The sequence below is a fragment of the Artemia franciscana genome, chromosome 4, assembly GCF_032884065.1.
Source record: "Artemia franciscana chromosome 4, ASM3288406v1, whole genome shotgun sequence".
Lineage (NCBI taxonomy): Eukaryota > Metazoa > Arthropoda > Branchiopoda > Anostraca > Artemiidae > Artemia > Artemia franciscana.
This window is the reverse complement of record NC_088866.1, coordinates 53,196,836-53,220,993: the sequence shown is the minus strand read 5'-3', so window position 1 is coordinate 53,220,993 and position 24,158 is coordinate 53,196,836. Positions and strand designations below refer to the sequence as shown.

At 35.0% G+C, this 24,158-nt stretch overlaps 1 protein-coding gene across 1 annotated transcript in view; it reads right to left on the bottom strand.

Annotated features, from left to right (window-relative positions):
• The window catches only part of LOC136026583 (carbonyl reductase [NADPH] 1-like), a 42,724-nt gene that overhangs the window by 16,774 nt on the left and 1,792 nt on the right, over positions 1-24,158 (bottom strand). Inside the window, exons 2-4 of the mRNA XM_065703291.1 lie at positions 14,261-14,389; positions 11,190-11,321; positions 5,453-5,691 (exon numbers count right to left, since the gene is read on the bottom strand). Coding sequence (XP_065559363.1) covers positions 5,453-5,691; positions 11,190-11,321; positions 14,261-14,389 — 500 coding nt within the window. The remainder of the gene's footprint in view (positions 1-5,452; positions 5,692-11,189; positions 11,322-14,260; positions 14,390-24,158) is intronic.

The following is a 24,158-nucleotide window of genomic DNA, read 5'->3' as shown; positions in this document are numbered from 1 at the left end:
ACCTTAAGCTTCAATTTTTCCAAACACACATGTTTCCAAGCGAATTCAAACTGTCATTATCGTGATTTCCAATAAACTAATTTTAGTTCTAACACTTCGTCGATTCTTAAAAACTTACTCAACTGTAAAAAAAAATAAAAAAAAATAATGCACCTTGGATACTTGGAGGTTTTCAAAAAGGCCACATTTTTCATTCAGAGGGTTGTGAATAGTTGAAAAAGAAAATTTTGATACAAAAAATATTTTCACCGATCCTGAAAACTTGATACCCTTCCCTGTCAACATAAAAAAGGGACAACTCATAAATAAAGCAAAATTACCCAGAAGTATCAACAAATTTAAGAGTCCCCCCCAGCACGGGTCCAGCTTTATGTACATGTACACAAATCTGGCAACGACCAAGGGGATGATAGCTCCCACGGAATAGGCAATTACTTTTGTGGGTTTTTTTATGACAAGTCCACCAAAAAAAAAAAATAAAATAATTAAAATGGTCAGATTGGTCAAATTTTTAGCTACAAAATGGTCATCGAAATTTGATCCATTCACTATGTCCAGCATCAAAGGTAACGACAATTTAGCGACAGCCAAAAGTTTTGAGGGAAAACTTTAGATAATAGATCTGTGATCACTTATGCTTCACTGGGCGTTGCAACGCCTGTCCTGAGCTGCCTGACAATAGTTAAGGAAGAGAACAAGACAAATAGAAAAAGGGTTAAGTACAAAATATGGAGACATGACATATACATACATGACGTATAGCATTCCCAGATAAGCACCATATTGTGATATGATATTAAAATTTATCATCTCACAACATGCTACTTATCAGGTTACTGAGACTAGTCTGATCAGAGTGATAAATTTGGGTCTAAGTAATAAATTCTATTTTGATAGGTACCTACCTTGCTTCATTTTTATTACAAATCTATCGACCAAAAATTGTAGTCAAAATTCAATATTAGCCGCAAAATGGGTACTGAAATTTAAGCCTTCCAGTCTGTCGAGCATAAAAAGCAATGACAATTCTAGTAGGCAATTTACTCTTAAGATCACAAAAAGAAATTAAAACCAAACAAAATTAAATGAGTTTTACGATGAGGATGAGGGCTGAGGGTTTTATGAGGGATGATTGGCGGCTCTTTCTGGATGCCCTGGACGCCTCTGGCGGTGCAAGAGGAAGTAAGGTCAAGGTAAGGGGTTTACGAAGACGCGCATAATAAATGCAACTCACAAGCAATGATAATGTTTTGATAGAGATTGCAGAAGTAGGAAAAAGTTTAAATAATTTACATATGGTCATCAATAGTGCACTCCCATTCGACAGTTAAGGGAGCAAAACAGGAGAAAAAGAAACACTACACGCATAGTAAAATATGGAGACAAGTCAATAAGATTGTTTCGACGTTTGGCAACGTTTCTTTACGTTTATTAGGTGGCGTTATTAGTATTGTTGGGATGTTTGGCAACCCAAATTGAGTAGCATACTGGGAAATGATACAAGAATTTATCGGCTTACACGTCTTCTGACAAATATTGAAAGCGGATGTAGAGAAACATGAAACTGGTTCCAGACATAAAAGAGGCACAGCCATAGCTGTTAAGTAATTTAAAGAGTAATTGATGAAAACACCAAATTAAGAAAGTAGTTGATGAAAATGTGGCTAGGAGCACAAATAGGGTAGAGACTCTTTCGAAAAGTAATATCACCAAAGAAACAACATTGAAAGAACAAACGAAAAAACAAATTAAATTAAACATTTGGTCAAACAGAAAGAAAAACAAATTTCCCCAACTCCTCCAACGCTAGATTGTTACCAAAAAGCTGGACAGGTTGCACGGCATTTGAACCGGAATCCAAATAAATAATTTCAAATTAATGATCAAGGGATCACCATGGGCCCTTGCCACTCAACTCGTTCCTCCTTTTTGCTGAAAAATATGCCTGTTGCAGCTTCTTTGGACCAGGACCCTGAAAGACCTGACAATATACGTGATTGCAGAATCTTGGTACGCCCTCAACTTTTCCAGCAACTCAATCATCAGCTTTATAATAGAAAATCAGACAAGTGGAATAAATTTCAGACAAAATCACGCAATAATTTCAATCTCTATTATCGGACACCCAAGTAGGAAGACCCATTTTTACGCAAGACGATATCAAGTTCTTTTTTTACCCAGGCTACTAACTTATGAGGTAAGACCTATTTATGTAGGTCTACCAACCACTTACCGACTTATGAGGAAAGAACCCTGAAACAGATCGATAAAGGAATGACTACTTTCAGAGGCGTAAGCCCCTTTTGTGATAATTTGCACAAAAGCACTCAAATCCACACTTAAAAGTGACGGGGAAGATACTTTTGGCCCCAGGGACAGACTGGCGAGCATTCAAAAGCGTAAACAACGTTCTAGCTCCGCTCTCCTTTCACACGCATGTCGTCATATTCCTCTGACATTTGATAAAGAGACATTAAACATTTGACAGAGGTACCATAGACATTTGATATATTTGATAAGGACATTTATAAACAACCTTTTGATAAGGAGACAATAAACATTTGACATCTTAAAATGTCAGATAAGGAGACTTTGTCTGATAGTTTTTTTTAATTCTGACCATTAAAGTCCATTGTGCAGAGTGAAAAACGGTCCATAAAGTACCAAACTTGAACATTTTATACTTTGGGATGATGAATATTACGCTTAGTTCCTAAAACAGTTTATCTCTCTTTGCTATTTCTCTTTAAGTGTTGGGCCTGTCGTTACAGATGGCATCCAGAAACGTTCCAAAAATGTATGTTGTTTAGTCTTACGTTCTTCTTTACCTCTGTCAAAATGACATAAAGTTCTAACTTGTAAATTTCTTTCTTAATTTATTCGGGAAAGGCGATGTGGTCTTGCATACTTTTCTTTGTTTGTATCACAAATAGAAATTGAATTCCTTTTGTGATGAACGACAGGCACCCAGCACTCTCTAACCAATCCAAAATCCGCAGAGAAAGTTAGGAATCTTCCTAGGTCTGACACATAAATAAAGACAGTCTCAGAGGTCACCCGTTAAGTGAATCAGAAATCCTTGAGAGCAGTGGAAAACAAACATTTCCTGTTGGTCTGTCTTTTCACGGTGACGGTATAATCTGCTAGTAAGACTTCGGTGGTTGCGACCGGCAGATATAAGCCTGCAGTTTCTCTAAGTAAACATGCAAGGCTATCAAATTCCATGACAAACGCAAGACTGATTAAAATTTTGTTTAACAAAGCCAAATTTGGTACATTTGCTGTCTATGGACGCTTTTCAAGAGCAGACGATATTGAGGATGTTCATTAGAAGTTAAAGTATGAACTCAACAGAGTTGAGCTTATACAGCTCAACAACTCATAAAAAAGCGGATATTAGAGATGTAGTACACAAGGTAGATTATTTTAACAGAGATATTGTTGCCGCATGAGTCACTGCAAGTGACACATCTACTGTAACTTCTAAATGAATTGCTCAAACATTGCATTCATATTTAGTCTGTTTTGAGCTAACACACTTAGCATGGTAGCTATTTTTTGTCTCTCTTTTTTTGCAACTTTATAATACTATAAACTGCGCTGTATTTTTTTTTTCTTTTTAGCTAGACAGGAAGCGGCAACAGGTACTTGATGATATTCTGCAAATCTTGGTAATTGAATAGTTACCAGCCGTATGTGCTGTCTATTCAACAAAAAAAGGAATCTTAAGCGGCGCAACTGCTTATTAAGATAAGTAATGACCAATAGGCGAATATTTATTCTCAGCAAAGAAAAAAGTAGTCCCTAAAAATGAATTCATAAAAGGCACAGATAAACTGATACAGACACAAATACCTTGCTAAAGCTGGGTGCGATGAGTCACAAAGCCCAGAGTAAAGCAGGCTTGAGAAGCAACAATTTTTTTTCTTTTTAAGTTTAACCTGCAAGTCAAAACTCTAAAGATATAAGAAAAAATCGGCCCCTAAAAATGAATTGATAAAGGCACTTTGCGACACCTACCATGCTAAAATCCCTATGCTGGGTCACAAAACCAAGAGTAAAGCGAGCTGCAGACATACTCTTCTTTTCAGTTAAATATTAGCACAAAAAGTTGAAACTCTAAAACTTTTGAAGGAAAGAAAAGCCTACCCTATGAAATCCTTACTGTAACCCTCAGTAAAGTTAAAGATGTTTCCTTAAATTTTTTGCAACAGGTACCTTGCCACTGATACCTTGCTAAAGCTCGGCGCGATGGGTCACAAAGCAAAGAGTAAAGCAGGCCTGAAAAGCAATATTTTTTTAAGTTTAACCTGCAAGTCTAAACTTTAAAGATATAAAAAAAGCGGCCCCTAAAAATGAATTGATAAAGGCACTTTGTGACACCTACCATGCTAACATCCCTATGCTGGGTCACAAAACCAAGAGTAAAACGAGCTGCAGACATACTCTTCTTTTCAGTTGAATATTAGCACTAAAAGTTGAAACTCTAAAAATTTTTAAGGAAAGAAAAGCCTACCCTATGAAGTCCTTATTTTAACTCTCAATAAAGTTTAAGATATCTCCTTAAAATTTCTTGCAACAGGTACCTTGCTACTGATACCTTGCTAGAGCTCGGTGCGGTGGGTCACAAAGCCAAGAGTAAAGCAGGCCTGAGAAGCAACATTTTTCTTTTAAGTCTAAACTCAAAAAATATTGAGTGGAATAAAACTCAACTTAGCAAAGTAATTATACTTATCGCAATTAGACACAAGGGCATCCTCCAAAGTTACTTTGCGATAGAAAACATGGTAAACCTCTGTAGGCTGAGTTACTAAGTCGCCAAGAGACTAGCAAAGCGATATTCAAAAGTAATGGATGTTGTTTTCACATTAATCTTTACTCTAGAAGTCTAAGCTTTAATAAAAGTGAAAGAAATTAAAACTGCCTTAACAAGGTTACCTTTATACATTTTCAAAAATTTTTCCAAGGCACCTTGCAACGTCAATAATGCAGAAGCTATCAAGGCTGGGTCCTTCAGGGACGTCATTTGCAGGGGGGAGGAGATACACTCCCATCACAGTGTTTTCAGCCAATTGATAAAAATAGTAGCATGACGCGCCATTATTTTACTGGCTCATTTTTTATTAGTTATATGGGCTGATAGACATATATGATGTAAAATCAATGAAAGAAGATCAGTCTTAGTCGGAAAAAAAGAAGAAATTTTTTAAATATCAATACCACCAAAATCAATTGACGAAAATGATCAGCCAGTCGGTAAAATCCATTACCCCCCCCCCCCAAAAAAAAAAACACAATATTTTAGCCAGTGTCATGACTCTGGGGTTAAGACGTGAACAGTAATACGAGTTCGAGAACTACCAAACCTACTTTACAATTACAGTTTAATGAATTGAACTCAGAGAGTGTGTAAGTTAAACTTCCAGAATTTTGAAAGAGAAAACCAACTTACTCAACAAACTCCTTCATAAGCTGGCTAATTTCTTCAACTGTCACATCTGGAGCGGAGAGTTTTTTCCTAAGCTCATCACTGGGAATTTTACGCAGAAACCCTGCAGAGCTGCTAACATTGACAACCCGAGCATGTGGCCGCAAAATTGGAAATAAAATATTGCACAAATTCAAAGTACTGAAATAGTTTGTCTTAATTGTGTTCTCTGCTTGCTCGCCAAATGGTTCAGTGGCCGCGTTCTAAAATAAAATTATATTGTTTAACACCTTAGCTATATATTAAATTCTATTTTTACTTTTAGCTACTACCAATATGTTAATTGCTTACTTGTTTCACGGCTCATGCTCTTGGCTCATCAAGATCCAGCGACATGTTTGGATGGCTGTTTGCCGTTCAAAACAACATCAAACCACATCTACTTGCTGTTGATGGCTCAAAAATTGGCAGCCAGTTTCGATCCCAATGGGTGTCTTATGAACCACCCGAGCCCCTCCGAATCAGAATCAGTGATAGCATGTTTAATCTACAATGGCAACGAGAGCCACTTTAGACCTTGGTTCAACTCCGCGTCATTCTGGTAAATTAGTACATAAATTTTCTAAAGAGGCGCCTGAATTTGATGATATCCCGCATAAGATGCCAGTTTACAGTTCTGCTGCTAGCAGAGTCACTGCTGAAAGAACTTGTTTTTTTATTCCAAAGAGATTTCCGGATAAGGAGACAAAACACCTTGGCGATTACTTGTGCAACATGGCTAATATCAGTTTCAACCCCAACATGTTTCCCATACTCTTTGGCTATTATACTCTTTGGCAAAATGGCTAGTACCAGCTTCCACACTCATATACTTCCCACATTCTTTGGCTATCGTTGGTCATATTTGGCTATTATAGTCTTTAGCAACATGGCTAGTACACTTTCCACTATTAAATGTTTTTCATACTCTTTGACTATGTTTGGCTGTTATAGTTTATGGCAACAAGGCTAATATCAGTTTCATCCAATATATATTTCCCATACTCTTTGGCAAAATGGCTAGTACCAGTTTCCACCCTCATAGGCTTCCCACATTACTTGGCTATCGTTGGTCATATTTGGCTATTATAGTCTTTAGCAACATGGCTAGTACACTTTCCAACCTTAAATGTTTTTCATCCTCTTTGACTATGTTTAGCTATTATAGTTTTTGGCAACATGGCTAATATCAGTTTCAACCCCTATATGTTTCCCATACTCTTTGGCTATTATACTCTTTGGCAAAATGGCTAGTACCAGCTTCCACCCTCATATGCTTCCCACATTCTTTGGCTATCGTTGGTCATATTTGGCTATTATAGTCTTTAGCAACATGGCTAGTACATTTTCCGCCCTTAAATGTTTTTCATATTCTTTGACTATGTGTGGCTATTATAGTTTTTGGCAACATGACTAATATCAGTTTCCATCCCTATATATTTCCCATACTCTTTCGCAACATGGCTACCAACCTTAAGTGTCTCTTATACTCTTTAGTTATTTTCGACTACATTTTTTCTATTATACTCTTTGGCAAAATGGCTAGCATCAGTTTCCACCCTTAAGTTTCCCCCACTGTTTGGCTACATGTTCAAGTTCTCAATGTAAGTGGTTTCACAAAAAGTGTTGCTAATCCAAGAGGCATGTGTGTTGGTTTTTAAACTTAAGACGTGCAGTAAAATTTCCCAAGAAAGTAGGACATTTCATCTCTGCGGCAAAAATGCATATCTTCTAATGAGGGGTTATGTCATACTCTGCTTTGATGGAGTAGGCTTCCGAGGATCACTTTTTAGGGATAAGTAGGTCCTATCGATTTTAATATAAAGTTCTCCTAGTTATGTCGTAGTATTTGGGAATTCCACAAAAAGGCGACATTAATTCTTTCGTTAATTTTGAGCTTGGTTTAATCAGTAGATTATCTTTAGTTGATTCGAATTGGTTGATTTTTATAAAAAAAAAAATTCTTACCAGATCTTATCGATCATCAGCTCTGGAGCTCCACAAAGACAAAGCCTTAGCTGCAAAGACAAAGACTAAGCTGCAATCTAATGTAAATAACCTGTCTTTTTTGAATTCACTCCTTTAAATCCTTTCATTCGGTCTCTGAAGCCGATTAATTCAACTTCCTTTCGTCTTTTTTCCTTCGTTTTATCATTATTTCAATCGTTTTTTTTTCTAATATTGTATTTAGTCCCTTGTAGACATTAGCCTCTGAGCACCATTGTTGTTGAAGTGTGTATTTTTTTTTTATTATAAATGAACCAATTATTATTATTAAAAGCCATTCCTTAAAAATGTCAGATAAAACGATTTGCAAACGAACTTTTTAATTTAAGTAATATATTTAGTTTTCTGCAGATGACAAAGAAAACTTTAGCCCTTGTTTTGAGGGGGAGGGGTTTGAGAGATGTCAGCTCTATCCTTGTTCGTAATTATTTTTCCATTATGAGTTTCCTTTCAACTCTTCACTTTCACTTTTTTTTTACATCTCATTCCTTTATTCACAATAATTTCGCCTTGTTTTGGGTTTGATATCTAAAATAAGCTAATAAATTTTTGCTTATAGTTTCATATTAAAATTCCACCTTCAATTCCACCAAAATTCCATCTTGGTTTTTTGGTTTCATCAAATAATGTATTTCCTAAAAATTAAACCAAAATAATGAAAATCATACGTTTTTTTTCTTTGGGTTCTGATTTCAAAGCGTTAACGCAAAGCTTACTTCATTTATGGTAAGTTTGTTCTAAATTTTGTATTTACTTTCAACAACTCTTTACTTTTAAGTTGTTGTTTTTTTTCATCAAGTAATGCAGTATCTTAAGATTATTCGCAAGTAGCGTAAATGCTGTGACTGATTCTGTTACTATATTTAAACTATATATTATATACTAATATATTATATTAGTTATATATTATAATTATATTAACTTACTATATATTATATTAAAAATATATATTAAAAATAAAAACATTAAAATACTAAAAATGTTAACTAGTAGTAAAAAATATTAACTAATATTTATTAAATATTTGTACACTAAATTATTAATATTTATATTAACCATATCAAACATTAATATTTGTATCATTAATATATATATATATATATATATATATATATATATATATATATATATATATATATATATATATATATATATATATATATATATATATATATATTAACTAACTAATTACAAATACTTCCAGTACTAAAAATATTAAGTAAAAATACTGAAAAATACTAAATTTAAACGTTGTTGAGAAGAATATTTTATTTACGGCATAATTTACCCTAGATACAATTAAAGCTTTAAATTCACTCTCTACTTTTCAGGTTTTTTTTGTTGTTGTCCGAAAATTAATATTAGATAACGTCAGTCTTAAGTTTGTATTTTCAAATTCTATAGTCTAAACGTTGATGCATCAGTCACTGCATTTAGTGTATACTTTTCTCTAGAAAATTTTCAACTTTAAATTTACTCTTTATTTTTCCATATTGTTTTTCTATTAGCATTAAATAGCGTAGTATGTCGAAATTAACCTTAATTAGCGTAAATTTTACGTTAGTGTTCTTGAATTGATGAAAGGATACTTCATTGAGCGCACAAGTTATTCCAGAAACGTTTTTAAGTTTGAATTAAGTTTTTGCTGTCAAATTTTGTTTTCGTCAATTTCCGTGTTGTCTTAAAATTAGCTCAAAATATTTTCATCAAATAACGTAGTATGTCAAAACTAACCTTAATTAGCGTAAATTTTGCGTTAATATTCTTGAACAGATGCAAGAATACTTCATTTCAGTTTTTGTTTTCAATTTTTTTTCCGTCAATTTTGTTTTGTCTTAAACTTACCTCAAATAAATAAATGTTAATTTTCTATTTTCAGGTCTTTTAGTCAAAACGTTTATTAATGCAAAAGTTATTGCAGCTACCGTATTCTAAAAACGATTTTACATTAGAAATTCACTCCTTACTGTCAAGAAAGTGTTTTTTATATCATCATTCAATTTCAGCAAGTACTTGCTTTTGAATTTTCAGATTTATAAGGCTTATCATCGAAGGAAAGGTTACGTTATTTAGGTTGTATTTTACGCCAGAAACGTTATAATTCACACTTCACTTTCCAGACTGTTTTTTTTTTTTTCATCAAATAACATATTAGTTTATTCATTATTATCTGATCATCATCATTTTACATCCTATTCATCATTATTTATATAATTTTTATATCCTTATTACACCATATTCATCATTATTATATTATGTTCATCAATACATTATTTGATCACCACACACACAAAATCCAAAGTTTTTTGTCACTTTTTACCCATAGTTTGATTAAAAATTTGAGACTTCTTACTACCAGCATCATCAATCTTGTTTTTGCCAATCAGAGCAGCTTTGTCAGCTATAATATCTTGTTCCCTTCCAACAATTCGTTTCTGTTCAGAACAATTCAGAAATGTGGGGAAGGGTATAAGATTTTTAGGGAAAGGAGCATTGTTTCTTAATTCATATTGCAACTGAAACTGAATTTCTTTTTATGTACCTTGGGCCCCTTTTTGTCTAAGAGATAGTATGATCATTGTGGAGGAATTCAAATAGCATATTAAGTTTTCACTTCGGGATTTTGAAGTCGAAACACTGATGCAGAGGTTGTTTATGTTACAAACACTGTATCTTTTTTATAATCCCCTATTTTGTGTTTTGGGAGTCCTCCACCAGCATCACCTCTTTGCTTGGGTTCTTCAACTATACCATGTTCAGCAAGCATTAAATGGTTGGGTCTCTCTTTTTCCACGTCACTTTCGTCTACTTGCTCCGCTATTACGTCCAGCGTGCTGAAAAGTATGCGGGCTGGATATGCGAAAATTTCACCAAATCGTGGTCGGTATAACCGAAAGGGACTATGCCGTCTTTATTCTAGTTTTTGTGCCCCTGCTGTTTTTTATCTTTCTGGTTTTGCTTTCCTCCTTCGCAAGAAGGATACAAAGAAAATACGCTTAAGTATTGCAAGTATTTGCTGCGTCTGCCTCGGTGGTATCGGAATCATACAATCGTTTCTATATTTGACATCGTTGATGCGCCCTCGCGACTGAAACATTTATCTAAAGATATATGTCTAAAAAATCGGCAAATGATTGGTGTTTTTGACCCTCTTTGGCCATTTTTTGAATTGAGATAATTTACCTATGTTGTATGTTGTTATGCTGCTATGTTATTTATGTTGTTATGTTTTTTGTCTTGTTTTTTTCTTTTTTTTGTGTGTTTACTCCACAGTTTAATGTATTTTGTGGGTTATAAATAAATTATTATTATTATTATCCTAAAACGCGTTTAAAAAGAAACTACATCTCAAACTATTTCAAACAAAACCAAGTTAATAGGCTCTTCTCGGAGGTCAAGTCCCTTTGAAAGCCTCTCCAATCTTTAAAACTAGGCATCGGAAGCTAATCAACAAATTTACAAGGATCTTCTGATACAAATTGACCAGTTCTTCTTAAACGCTATAGTATTTTTCTAAATAACCACCACTTTAAAAATCCCCACAGTTTTCAGAGCACATATCAAAATTTGCCAAAAAAAAATAAAAAGATAAATAAACGATACGGATTGTTATGCATCAAAACGAAATTAAAAAATAATTTTAAATTGTTGATCGAAACTACCATTAAAAAAAGTATTAATAACACTTTATTATTAAAGGTGTCAAGAGACTAACCTTATACGCAATAGCTGCGTTATTGACGAGGCAGTCCAGTCCACCATAATTTTTTTGTAGAAAATCCCTTAAAACTTCAACGCTCCCTTTATGGTCTATGTCCAGTTGATGAAACTTCGGGTTGAATCCTTCCTAATTAAAGAAAAAACTTTATTTCAACACTGATATGGAGACTTCTAAATATAAAATTTCATTAAGATCCGATCGCTCGTTTGTAAGTTAAAAATACCTGATTTTTCAAATTTTTCCGACTTAACCCACCCCCCACAAATCCCCGGAAGAGATCGAATCCTTTCCTGTTATGCCAATCACGTATCTAGGACCTGTGCATATTTTTGCCGAAAAGTTTCATCCCAATCCCCCCACTCCAAGTTTGTTCCAAGATTTCAGGTTTCCCCTCCCAACTTCCCCCAATGTCACCAGATCCGGTGGAGATTTTAAAATAAGAACTCTGAGACATGATATCCTTCTAAATATCAAATTCAATTAAGATCTGATCACCCGTTCGTAAGTTAAAAATACCTCATTTTTTCTAATTTTTCCAAATTAACCGTCCCCCCACTCCCCCAGATGGTCGAATCGGGGAAACAACTATTTATAGTTTAATCTGATTTGGTCCCTGATACGCCTGCCAAATTTCATCGTCCTAGCTTATCTGGAAGTGCCCAAACTAGCAAGACTGGGACAGACAGACCGACAGACCGAAAGACCAACAGAATTCGCGATCGCTATATGTCACTTGGTAAATACCCAAGTGCCATAAAAAGGAGACAGTTGCTTCCTTTATTCATACTCCAACAAAGGTGTACTTGAACTAGGAGGCAATCTTACATCACTGTCATGCAAAAGCAAAAATAATAAGCAAAGAATTAACAAAGGACATGCTAAATTAACCTAAAAATAAATTGAGCAAATAAAACATAGAATACTCACTTCAAATCCTTGTACCAAAGTCTAAACGGCTTGTCTCCTGCTTACATAATTTAATAGGTTCTTAAAGATTAACTGCTTAAACAGAGAGTGGATATCAAGGGATTTTACATTTCTCTTAGAAGGGTGGGTGGGAGGTTCACAATCAGTGACGTATCCAAGATTTTTTTTGGGGGGGGATTTACAAAAAAACTTCAAAACACTTCAAAAATTGGTTTATATTCAATTTTGTTACATTTTTACTAGTCGGAAAAACATTTAAGGGGGAGGGGGGTCAACCCCCCTGGATACAGTCTTGGTCATAACATGAATAAGTTACATTTTAGTCAACAAATGTGAACAGAATATTCTTCCTTGGAAAAAGGCTTTCTGATCAGTCTCAGGGGGGAGATGCCCCTTCCCTTTTGGGCATATATGCATAATTTTATAGAAGTGAAAGCCTTTTTGAAGTTTCTTCATTTTCATTCCAATAAACACAACTGAAAATCATGTTACATAGGATTTAAACAATGGAAGGCCCAGGGATTGGGGTTGAAACCTACCTAAAGCCACTGAGTGGGTATGCTTGAGGTAGGTATAGTTAATAAGCTGACAAATTATTTTGCGCGGCGACGAGCTGGTAATAACATCTTTTATCCCAAACTGCGCTGTTTTCTACTGTCTATCAGCTAATAAGTATGCCTCTAGCAATGTATAGCACTCTTACAATCAACTTAACTCAGTTTCAGAGACAATTTGAGTTAAATGCTTTAAAAAACTGAATAATTCAGCCTTATTTAGTTATTTAATGCTTAAAAGCATAACTGTAATAAGACGTAATTGTCAAAATTTGTCTTTGGCGTGATGAGATTGTTCTGATTTTTCAATCATTTTTACAATAGACGTAAAGTATATGCTTAGCAATGGATTTGATGTTAAATATATTTATTAGATATTGGCCTGGTTAAGACAAAATTGTTCCACACTTTCAATTATTTTTGTGATAGGCGTCAAGTGTAATTTTTATGACAGATTTGAGGTTAAGTATAATTGTCTTTGAATTAATCCTATATAGGGTTTAAATATAGGTTTTATGAAGGATTCAGCAAAAGCATAATCCTCAATCATCAGTTAGCACAACACAAATCTTTTTGCGATGGATTAAAGATCCCTAAGCTATCCTTAATCCCCAAACCAAGTACAGCAAAACCTGTTTGAAACTGCACAATTTGAGAATTTTGAAATATAACTTAACAGCAACTCAGCTCACAAAATGCCTTTGTGAGCTGAGTCTAAAGACTAAAAGCATTACCATGCTCAGAAAAATCAAAAGAAAAAGGATGAGGCCAAAATTGGACACGGCCAACAAACCCATAGCCAAACTGACCAAGAAAAATTCAAACCCCATTAATAAAAGTGTAATCTAGAGCTATAGCTAAATAACCCCCACCCCCACCCCCCAAAAAAACAAAAAATTCTGCCTCGCATTAAGACCAGGGAAATAAGAAAAGGGCTAAATAGTGCACAGGCTAAAACTGGGAAGCCCATAGCCCCAAACAGAATAAAAAGATTAGCTAAAAAGGTTGAGTACTTTCACAGCACGAACCATTGTACCAGCAATAATGATCATACAACACTGGTGCAGTTGGTAATAAAAAAAAAAATCCAAGAGGAGGGAGGAGCATTCTACAAAATGTCCTTCCCATTGTTCCTTTAACCACTACTTTTGACATCTATTCTTTTTTCCATAGAGTGGTTAAAACTCTTTTTAAAGGAGTTCGAATTTTTTATTTCTATTTTTTTAGCATCAGGTATATTCAAATATTTGATTTGCCGATAGTCTTTTAGAAAGCTCTGTCACAAAGTTTCAGATGACTTTCAAAACTTTGAAGGAGTCAACGGAATTTTTTAGGGGAAATATCACCAGGAAGATTGTTACAAATCAACATGACATGATGGGTGATGCTGTTGTTCAAGTCCTTTGTTCTTGGTGTGTCAAACCAAAGCTATTTGGACTGAGCTGAGTGCCTTTGTATCAGCTGGACAACAGTGGGAGGGGACCAAAAATGAGAGAAGGGGGTGAATTTAAGTACTTCTATAAAACGACTAGAAAACAGCTCTCCAGATTACTATTACTGACTTCAGCACAAGCAAAGCATTACCTTTTTTAGCTGATTAATGGCAATTTGTCCTCTGCTATCATCTCGTGATGTAAGGAAGACATCACCATCAAACTTCTGACAAAGTTCTTTGACAATGGCAAAGCCAATTCCTTTATTTGAACCAGTTACCTAAAAAATCAAACACTGTTTTTAGGACTTGAAATGAGTTTGCATTTAGTGGTCAAAATTTTTATTTTTTTATTTTTTTTATTTTTTGCAGCAGAGGAGAAACAACACCTTCTATATATCAAATTATGGCGGGCTTTTATCATAGGTATTTCTTAGTTTCCTCCGACTAATGTGTCCTCAAAGGGATAGCAGCTCATACATACAGGCTGGCAGTACATTATATTACCAGCACAGAAACTATTCTAAGGTTCATTTGAATTTAAATATAGAGGTTTGGAAAAAAACAATCTCAAAACATTAAAAAATATGTACTCTATATTCTTTTTCAAGGTAATTATTACTATATATAATTACTAATTATATATTTATAACCATGATTGCTATGTAATAATTTCCCAAAATGACATTCTTAGACAAAAGATCCCCAGATATTGTGGAAAACCCAAAACCTAGATCTGGTCTCATTGGATGGGTACTTTGACGTAATTGTCATGGCTGTGACTGACCGTCATACCTGAACAATTAATGAATGGGAATCAAGAGACCATGCACAAGACTATGACGGAATAATTTAGCCTAGGGCCCAAATCGAATGTCTAGAAAGTTGATCTCATAATTACACCACCACTTTTTTTCCTATTAATAAAGTTGGGTAATCCTGTATAAATATTCCTTCCAAGAAGGAAATGTTATCAATAATTTTAAAGGAGTACCATTAAATTCCTCACTTCATTTTTTTTTTTTTTTTTTTTTTTTTTATATATATATATATATATATAGAGTAAACCACAGGATAAATTATGACTATTCTGTATTCCTGGCCAAAGTAGAATTTGAACTCCCTACTTACTGCACCTTTTAATGTTCTTTCCAACTAGTCACTGCCTTTGCAAATTTTATTTTTAGCTCTTAAAGCAACACCTTGTTTCTTATTAGAAAGGTTGTATAAATAGTCCAAATAAGGAAGGGGGGGGTAAATGAACCAATGTACTTAAATTAATGACGTAAGTGAGTGATTATGACTGCTTTAAAGTTGTTTTCAGAGTACTGGGTAACTAATTTCTTCTGGGAAGCAATAAGGAACAAGGTATCACTTCAAGGGTCTGAAATAGCATTTATCAAGGAAGCAAGCCTAAACTAATTTCTTCTGGGAAGTAATAAGGAACAAGGCATCACTTTAAGGGTCTGAAATAGCATTTCTCAAGGAAGCAAGCAAACGCAGTTATGGGTGACGAGGTAAGAGCTTCGGAATGTGGGTTTCCCATAGATTCGCCATGTGGGGTTTCCAGGGCTTCAGCAGCATCAGGTGACCTGTTTGAATGGCAGAGCACCTTTATGTGACGCCTGTTTCGCCGATAGGTTCCTCCTCAAGGAAGCAAATAGTATATTTAGAAAGAGCAAAAAAACATGCATTTAATGGTATGTTTACCTTGTACCATCTGAATAATACGAACAACTCAGAATTCACCAGCCATAGGCTTGTTTTGTTATAAAAAAAATAAGGTAATGAGACTTCACAACACTCTTTTCCAAACGTAATTCCTCCCTCCTATCAGGAGACATAATTGGCAGTGATGTGCAGCTGTCTATATATTGTGTAGTTTATTCTTTAGTCTCTAGTGACTTTGTTCAAAAATTGACTAACATTTCCTCGTTTATACAAACCTGGTGATAAATGTGTTCAGTTTTCCATATGAATTTAATTTAGTAACATACAGGACTTGTGCCCTTCCTCCAAGTATAGTTGGGGGGTTTTCTTAAATAGCAACGAAGACCACACTGCCTTTCCATATCAAACAAACACAACTTAAAACAATAGGGAAATTTTTCCAAGATAGTGGACCTGCACTTCCCAAATTCCTAAGTTGTTTTCGTTTAATTGGTTTTTTCTTAAATTATTTAACACTGCCATCTATCATCTTATCTTTTTTATTACCATCTACAGTTTTATGCACATAATAAGTCAACTAGCCCTTACGACAGAGAAAATGAAGAATTTCTGGTGTTGAAGTCATTGGCTATTGTAAATGACCCATTTAAAACTATCTTCGTTCAGACTTTAACAACTAGCCATGGCATTACAGCAATCAGATATCAGCTCTTCAGATATTTTCCGAATTGGGATATACTGGATTATGCCTTGTCATTTCATCATGCACATGAATTGTTTAGTTTCACCCTCAGTAAAGATGAATTTCGACCCTGCAGCAGAATTAAAAAATATGACTAAGCATATTTAACTAATGGTGGACCCACAAGTTAAGTGTCTAAGACAGAATTGTCAGAGATATTAGAGTTTGTAAGCTCTCAGTAAATTTTATAGATGGGATTGACTTTAGTGGTTTGCAACTAAATAAATTTGCTCAGAGTATGTGCAAAACTTTTGACTCCTCTACCTAATCATTAAAAAAAAATGAATTTAATTGTTGTTGGAGCCATGTATCTTAAGACAGAATTATCAGAAAAGTGTGAGAATCTTCAGTAAAACATATCTACAGAAAGAACAAAAAAGGACAGAAACTAATATCTACAGAAAAGACTAAACTGAAAAGAGCTCTACTCAAAAAAGACCAAACAACCTTAGTTAAATGACTGGAAGCAATTCTGTGAAGAACAATGTAATGAACATCCATGAAGAAAAATTCATAAAATAATTGAAAATATTTTACTTATATTTTACCGATTACTGTAAGAAAAAGTGACAAATATCTTTGTTCAAACCTATAGGGAAGACAGTTTTGTGTTACCAGATTGTTACTTTCCTGTGTGTTCAAGCGAATATGAAAAAAATTGGCCACATAATGGATCAGGTCACAGTCAGCTATAAAACAAGAGCCTAAGCAGTTTGGAATCTTTGTTGGCTTCAATGCTGACTGATATGTAAAATCACTAAAATATGGAATTGCCAAGGAACCAGATGGCAATGTTGACATAATCATTTTATTAAACATCTCAGTTCTGGACCCTATTTTAACCCTATATTTATTGTTTGATAAATTTCCTTCTAAACTGGAAAAAAGTGAATGTTGTAGTTTTATTAAAAAAACAGAAGTCTGACAACAGAATTAGTTTTTCATATAGGTCAATTAGTCACACATCCTATCTTGAAAAAATATTTTAGAAACTAATGATTTCAAGATTAATTGCTTTAACTGAAAATTGTGATTGGATACCAAGCAATTAATTTGGATTCACAAAGAATAGATCCACCTTAGATGTCACTTCTAAATTAGTTACATCTACTGAAAATAATAAACAGTATAAGCATTACACTTTATACCTGTTTTCTATACATAAGGAGTTTCTAATACTGTTTGGCACTCATTTTAATTTTAAAATCTTGTCTAATCTTTTTGGTTAAATTAACTAAAAGCTAAAGTTTCAATAGATGGACTCCACCCTCCTCCCCAAAGTTCCAAGGTATCTGTGCACAGTGCCATTCCGTATAAATGGGGACAGAACACAACCCTACTTGACTCCTGATTTAATACATAACCAGCTCCAAACCTCATTTCCTATCTTAACTGCAGCAGTGTTATTCTTGTAAATAGTACTAATCACTTTAATGTATTTGTCTGGTATACCATACTACAATAAGACCTTTTCTAAGGTAATCTATAAAACTGAGGACCAAAGGTGTTTGAAAACTAAGGCACTTCTCAATTATTAACCTGAGGGAAAATTTGGTTGACATGTCCTCTACCTTTTTTAGAACTGCACTGTTCTTCTCTTAAAACTTTGTCTTCAGCATCCTTTAAGTAATTTACTTCCTACAGGGACCAGACTAATGCCTCAATAATTACAACACTCACTCTAAGAAAGTGGTTTAATTATGGTTTTCTTAAAATCATTAGGAACTTTTTCTTTTTCAAAAATTACATTCATAATCTTCAGTAACTTATTTCTAACCTCAAAGTTACCATATTTAAGAAATTCATTAACCACACTATCAACACCTGGAGCCTTATTATTTTTTTTTATCCTTTTAGTACTGTTGCTATTTCTTCCTCACAAAACAAATCTTTCTTCACATCCAAAGTAACACAAACTTTTTAATTTTCCTCTATATCTTTTCTTACAAATGTACCTTGGCTTAGCACGTCTTAAAAAAGTTCCACCCTTTTCTCTTTAACTCTTTCCTTATCACTAAATACCTTACCTTAATCCATCTGAAAGCTTTAAGGTCTTCCAGACCTGTAGTGCTCTTGAGTTGATGACTGCCAGTCGAACCTCCACTGCTTCTTCTCCCACTCTTTGTCAAATTGGTTTTTCAAGGACTGGATGGAGGGAGCACTGACAGTTGAATCTTTCAGTTGATTCCAATGGTTTATGACTCTTTTCGAAAAGGATGTTTCGTGAGTTTTTTATTGGGAGCTTGACTTTGGTAGCTTCTTGGAGTGTCCTCTTGTGTTGTGCTGGTTGGTAATGAGACTGCCCCCCAAAGATTGCTGACTTTTCGTTCTGCAGCTTGTAAGTAAGAATCATTGCTGCACAAGCGTCTGTAAACCAGAGTGGGTAGTTTAAGGTACCAGAGGCGGTCCTCATATGACGTTGATGCTAGACTTCGTATGCGTTTTGTTGCTTGTCTCTGTACGTTTTGTATGAGCCGTTTTGACGTTTTGATCACATCTTGTTGATAAGAAGAGCCAGTAAGACACATGCCAAAATCGAGATGGGGTCTGACAAGAGCCTTATATAGTTTTATAAATATAGATGCCTGTCTGCTGTTGATAATTCGTTTTAGTAGTCGAAGACTGGAGCTTGCACGGGAAACAACATGCTGGACATGGCTGTGAAATTTAAGTTTATCACCAATGATGACATCAAGATCCCTTTCTTCTGCTCTGTTCTCTAGTTGCTCTCTTACTTTGGTGGTGGGGTTGTAGATTGTGTAGTTTGCCATTGGGTTATTGGTCCAAGGTGTAATACACAGCATTTTCCTACACTAAATTGGAGAAGCCAGTCTTGGGTTCAAACTTATAGCTCATCTATGTCATGCTGGATACTCTGAGGGCATGCAATACCAAAGAGTTTGGCATAATCAGCAAACAGGTGCATGCCATTGTCAATATGGTTAAATATGTCATTGATGTAAATCAGAAAGAGAGTTGAACCCATTACAGTTCCCTGCAGTACTCTGTTTATTACTTTGGCCTCGTCAGAGTAGATTGCTTGGCCATCTGTAGCAAATAAGCAAACTTTCTGCTTGCAATTTGTAAGGAAATTCATCAGCCAGTCTACAACAGCCTGATGGATGCCAATAGCGAATGTTTTGAAGGGCAGTCGACTGTGAGAAACCTTGTCAAAGGCCTTAGCAAAGTCCAGCATGAGCAGGTCAACCAGATGTCCATGGTCAATTAGGTCTGTGATTTCTTTGTATGATTCCAAGAGGTTTGTTTCAATTGATTTCCCTGACTGGAAGCCACACTGCTTGGGGGACAAGATCTTGTTGGTTGTCAAATACTTAAGGATTGAATCATTGACTATGTGCTCAAGTATTTTGACAACGACTGGCGACAAGCTAATAGGCCGATAGTTTTCAGGCTTAGAACAATTACCGTTCTTGAAAACCGGTGTAATGTTGGCTATTTTCCAGTCTGCTGGCAGCTCTCTAGAAGAGAGTGATGTCTGGAAAATTGTCTTAAGTGGTTCTGTTATGATAGCTGCAGTTTTTTTTCATAGCCTGGGATTTAGGTTATCTGGTCCTGGTGATTTGTTAGTATCTAATTTCTGTAAGTGTCTGAGAACCTCTGTAAGCAATAGAGTGATGCTTTCCATTGGAGATTTTACAATGTATCCAGGTGAAGAGGGTAAAGGACCATGGGATTCAGTGGTGAAAACAGAAACTAATTGCTGATTTAATGAGTTTGCAAGCTTGTTGATATCAGTTATTTCTTCACCTTCCTCAGTTACCAGTTTCCTGATGCCTTGTCTATTATGGTTTTGGCTAGAGACATATCGCCAAAATTTCTTTGGATTTGGCTTCACTTTGTCTGAAAGCTTAGATTCGAAGCTTGTGTATAAATTGCAGGTTAAGCTTTTAAGTTTGTTCCTGCTCTTTGAAAATTTTTCTTTGTTTTCTGGGGATGGATGCTTTTTGTACTTCTTCCATTGTCTGTTTTTTCAGTTAATTTCTTTCTTAATATCTCTTGTCATTGTCAGTAGTATTCGCAGTTTTCATCATCCAAGGAGATGGAACAAGTCCAGATTGATTTCACGGGGATAGCTTTAACTGGAACAAGTCCAGATTGACTACTCCCTATCAATTTATTAACATGCCAGTACAATATTTTCATATTGTAATTTCAGCAAAGATTTCAGCTGAAATCTTCTGAAATTTCAGCTATAAATTAACCCTAGACACTAGGCTACTAGATGGTGATCTTGACTTTTAACATCAATAACAGTACTCTTATATACCCTAGTATCTTGTATTGATCCTGCCGGTCTTGGGTTTACTGTAACATAGTGCGTGACCTTGGTGTTTACTTTGATACCCAATTGAAATTTGATAAGCATGTTTCGGAAATTGTAAAGAATGCAAATTATCATTTATCGTCTATAAGGAGAAGCTTTTGTAGGTTTAACCTTCGTAATTTCTTGCTACTATACAAATCAATGGTGCGCCCTCTTCTTGAGTATAATACTTCTGTTTGGTTTCCATTAAGTCTAACGGATGAGCATAGGATCGAAAAGGTTCAGAGAAGGGCCCCTAGATTGGTCCCATACCTTCAGCGCCTTTCTTATCCACAGAGACTTTCGAGGCTTCAACTCCCATCGTTGAAGTTTCGTAGACGTTCCAATGACCTTGTAAATGTGTTTCGTATAATTAAAGGAGTGGATGATGTTGATCCAAATTTATTTTTTAAATTTAGCCATTATCACTCTACTCGTCAGCATGATTATAAATTATATCCCCCAAAACCACTGAAAAAAATTGATCAATTATCTTCTGTTAGTAGAGTTGCTGGACCATGGAATGGTTTGCCTTTGGAGGTTGTCAAGGCAGAGAGTGTTCGAAATTTTAAGAGTGCATTAGTAAATATGCCTTTTTATTTAGATGCTTTTGTTGTGTAGTGTTGTTTTATTTAGAAGTTTTTGCTGTTTAGTTTGTTGTTGCCACTTTACTTTAGATTAGTATTATGATTTTGTGTTTTTGCAACAAGCATTGATGCTTACCACTATTCGTAATAATAAATAAATAAATAAATAATCCATAAAGTTTGCTGTCTTACCATCATATGAATACCATATCAACTTATGGGCCATTTTGTGACCAAACACTGTATTGGTTATATTTAGATTGTTATACCTACAAAATTGCAGAAGTCTGTAGCCACTACTGTTTTCTTTTTCTACCCCAAATTTAACTAGGGTAGAATACCATCAATCCCTATTTCTACCAACACAAATGTTAAAATCTTTTAGTTAAAACACCTTATTTCTACATGGGACCCTGTCTATTTGCTTCTGTAACTGTAACTAAAATTCATCTGAGTCACTAGTATATCAGCCAGTTGGTTTAACAGGGACATATACTACTGTAACCAATACCCTGAACTTTTTAATCATAAAATGAGCAATTAGTATTTGATTATTAATAACTTCCAAGCCTATACAAGACTTAGCAGCTACCTTGTTCATCATGAGCTCTACTCCCTGTCTATGTAACTGATTCTTCCTGCTGGAGCATAGAAATTCTATATCACCTAATTTTATGCTTCCTACCCCTGGGATATGAGTTTCTGAAACTCCTAATAAGTCCAGTTTGAATTGTCAGAATTCACCAGTCAAAATGTTGACACATTAGTCATTTTTTAATGTTGTAACAGTCCAAGTTCTAATTTCCATGTTCTTTAAATCATTGGAATTATTTTGGCCTCAGGAAAAGCAATGATCCTGGATACCAGTCCAGGACATGGACCAATATATCTTCTCAAGTTTACACTGAAGTGCTTGAACTGGCTTGGTTTTTCAGTTGTTTTTTTTTAGGTTTTTCTGCCCAAAAGTGCCCATAAAACTGGTTAATGGAATTTTCCATCAACCAGAATCCTGTGTGAATGCTGTGCTGTTTACTAGGCTACAATTTTCTTGAGGGGTGCCACTCCCCAAGTGGGAATAGAGTTGACTGCAAGGTCCCAAGTCTTGCAGGTATCCTGAAAGGGTTGAGGCAGCCCTTTGTAGAGGCTGTTGTTCATAGATCTGGATTTTACACCCTGTAGCAGTTGTCCTCCTATAGAGGATCCTCTCACAATGGTGTTTTGCATCACCATGCAATTTAACCAATTACTGGGAGAAGTTTTGTAACTCATGGGATGTGTGGACACTCTGGTGGGCCCTGCTCAGTGTACATTTGAGGGGCCTTCTTCCTCTTCCGCCTGTTTTTATGGCCCCAGGTGAGGGTGCCCCAGCTTTTATTATGGACCTTCAGGGACAAGCTCCCTCCTTGATCAGTGCATCCTATGGAGGTACCCTGCATATCTAAAGGGCATTTCCTTATTGCCACCTGGGGACACACCAAGTGGCCCAGGGGAGGCCCTTAAATAGCAGTAGACTCAAAACAGCATAAGTAAGAAGAACCAGGAAATACCTATCTGGGCCCTGCTACGGACTGTGGATCATTCCATCAAGCACACAGGCATGATTCAGACTCATCTTGCTTGGAATTTGGCTGGCAATTTTAATCCATGTTAATTTTGCTTCAATTGGGCAAAATCCAAAATTTTTTGCTTAGGGCAATACCTTTGTAAAAATGCCCAGTAGAAAATAGGCCATTTAGACCATTAATGGTTAACATACCTTGTGATTTTTACCAATCTGCTTGAAAGCAGTTTTAACAAATTTTCAGAAAAATAAGATTATTCTATGAGTAGTAAAACCTTATGAGGGGAGGGGCATTTTAGAACTTATCACCATGTGAGGTGGAAAAGAGTCCATTACAAATAATTTAAATATAAATTATCTTCAACAGAAGGGCTCAAGAGTGAAGTTTATAATTCAATGGGGAAGAAAACAGGTTTGCAAAGCTGTGTTGACCTCAGGCAGCTTGATGTTGGAAAATATGTTGTTAGTACTAATAGTGGTGTATCTTTCATTTGTTAATTCACAGTCACCTCTGTTTGCTTTAAAGCTGACTTATAATATGGCTTTATTTCTGTTTGTTTTAGACTTTTATATTGTTCTTTACTTTTCCTTGAAATTCTATTCGTTTGGATATCATTTTTTTTTTAGCAATTTGTGTTCTTTTTTTAACAGACATAAGATACATTTTTAGTAAATTGTAAAATATTGTGAAGTTTTTGGTGCTGAATTTACTTTTCAAAATATGCAGTTTTTGTTCTTTTAATATTCTACCTTCCAGTTGAAAAATATTTCTAGGTTTGAAGTCAAATAGTAGGATTGTGTTTATGTCTTTTTAGTGTCAGTGTACCTCTTATTCCAATACTATATATGCAGCTAACTGTAGACTGGAACAATGTAATTTGTTTAGTGATCACTACCCTGTCTTATGCCATCTAGATAAATAGATACTCCTAGGTGTTGTAAAATGAAAAGGTTTATGACTACAAATTTTATGACGACCCCACTAACTGGGACATATGACAAAACTGATAAAAGTAACTAACAAAAGGAAGAAGTCAAACTATAAAAACAAACTGAAATATTCAAAAAGAAAATACTGTAAATATCCAAAAGGATTGTATTGTACAACCAAGTGAGCCTTCAAAATGTTATATATTGTGAAATAAAGATTACTCTGAAACAAAGC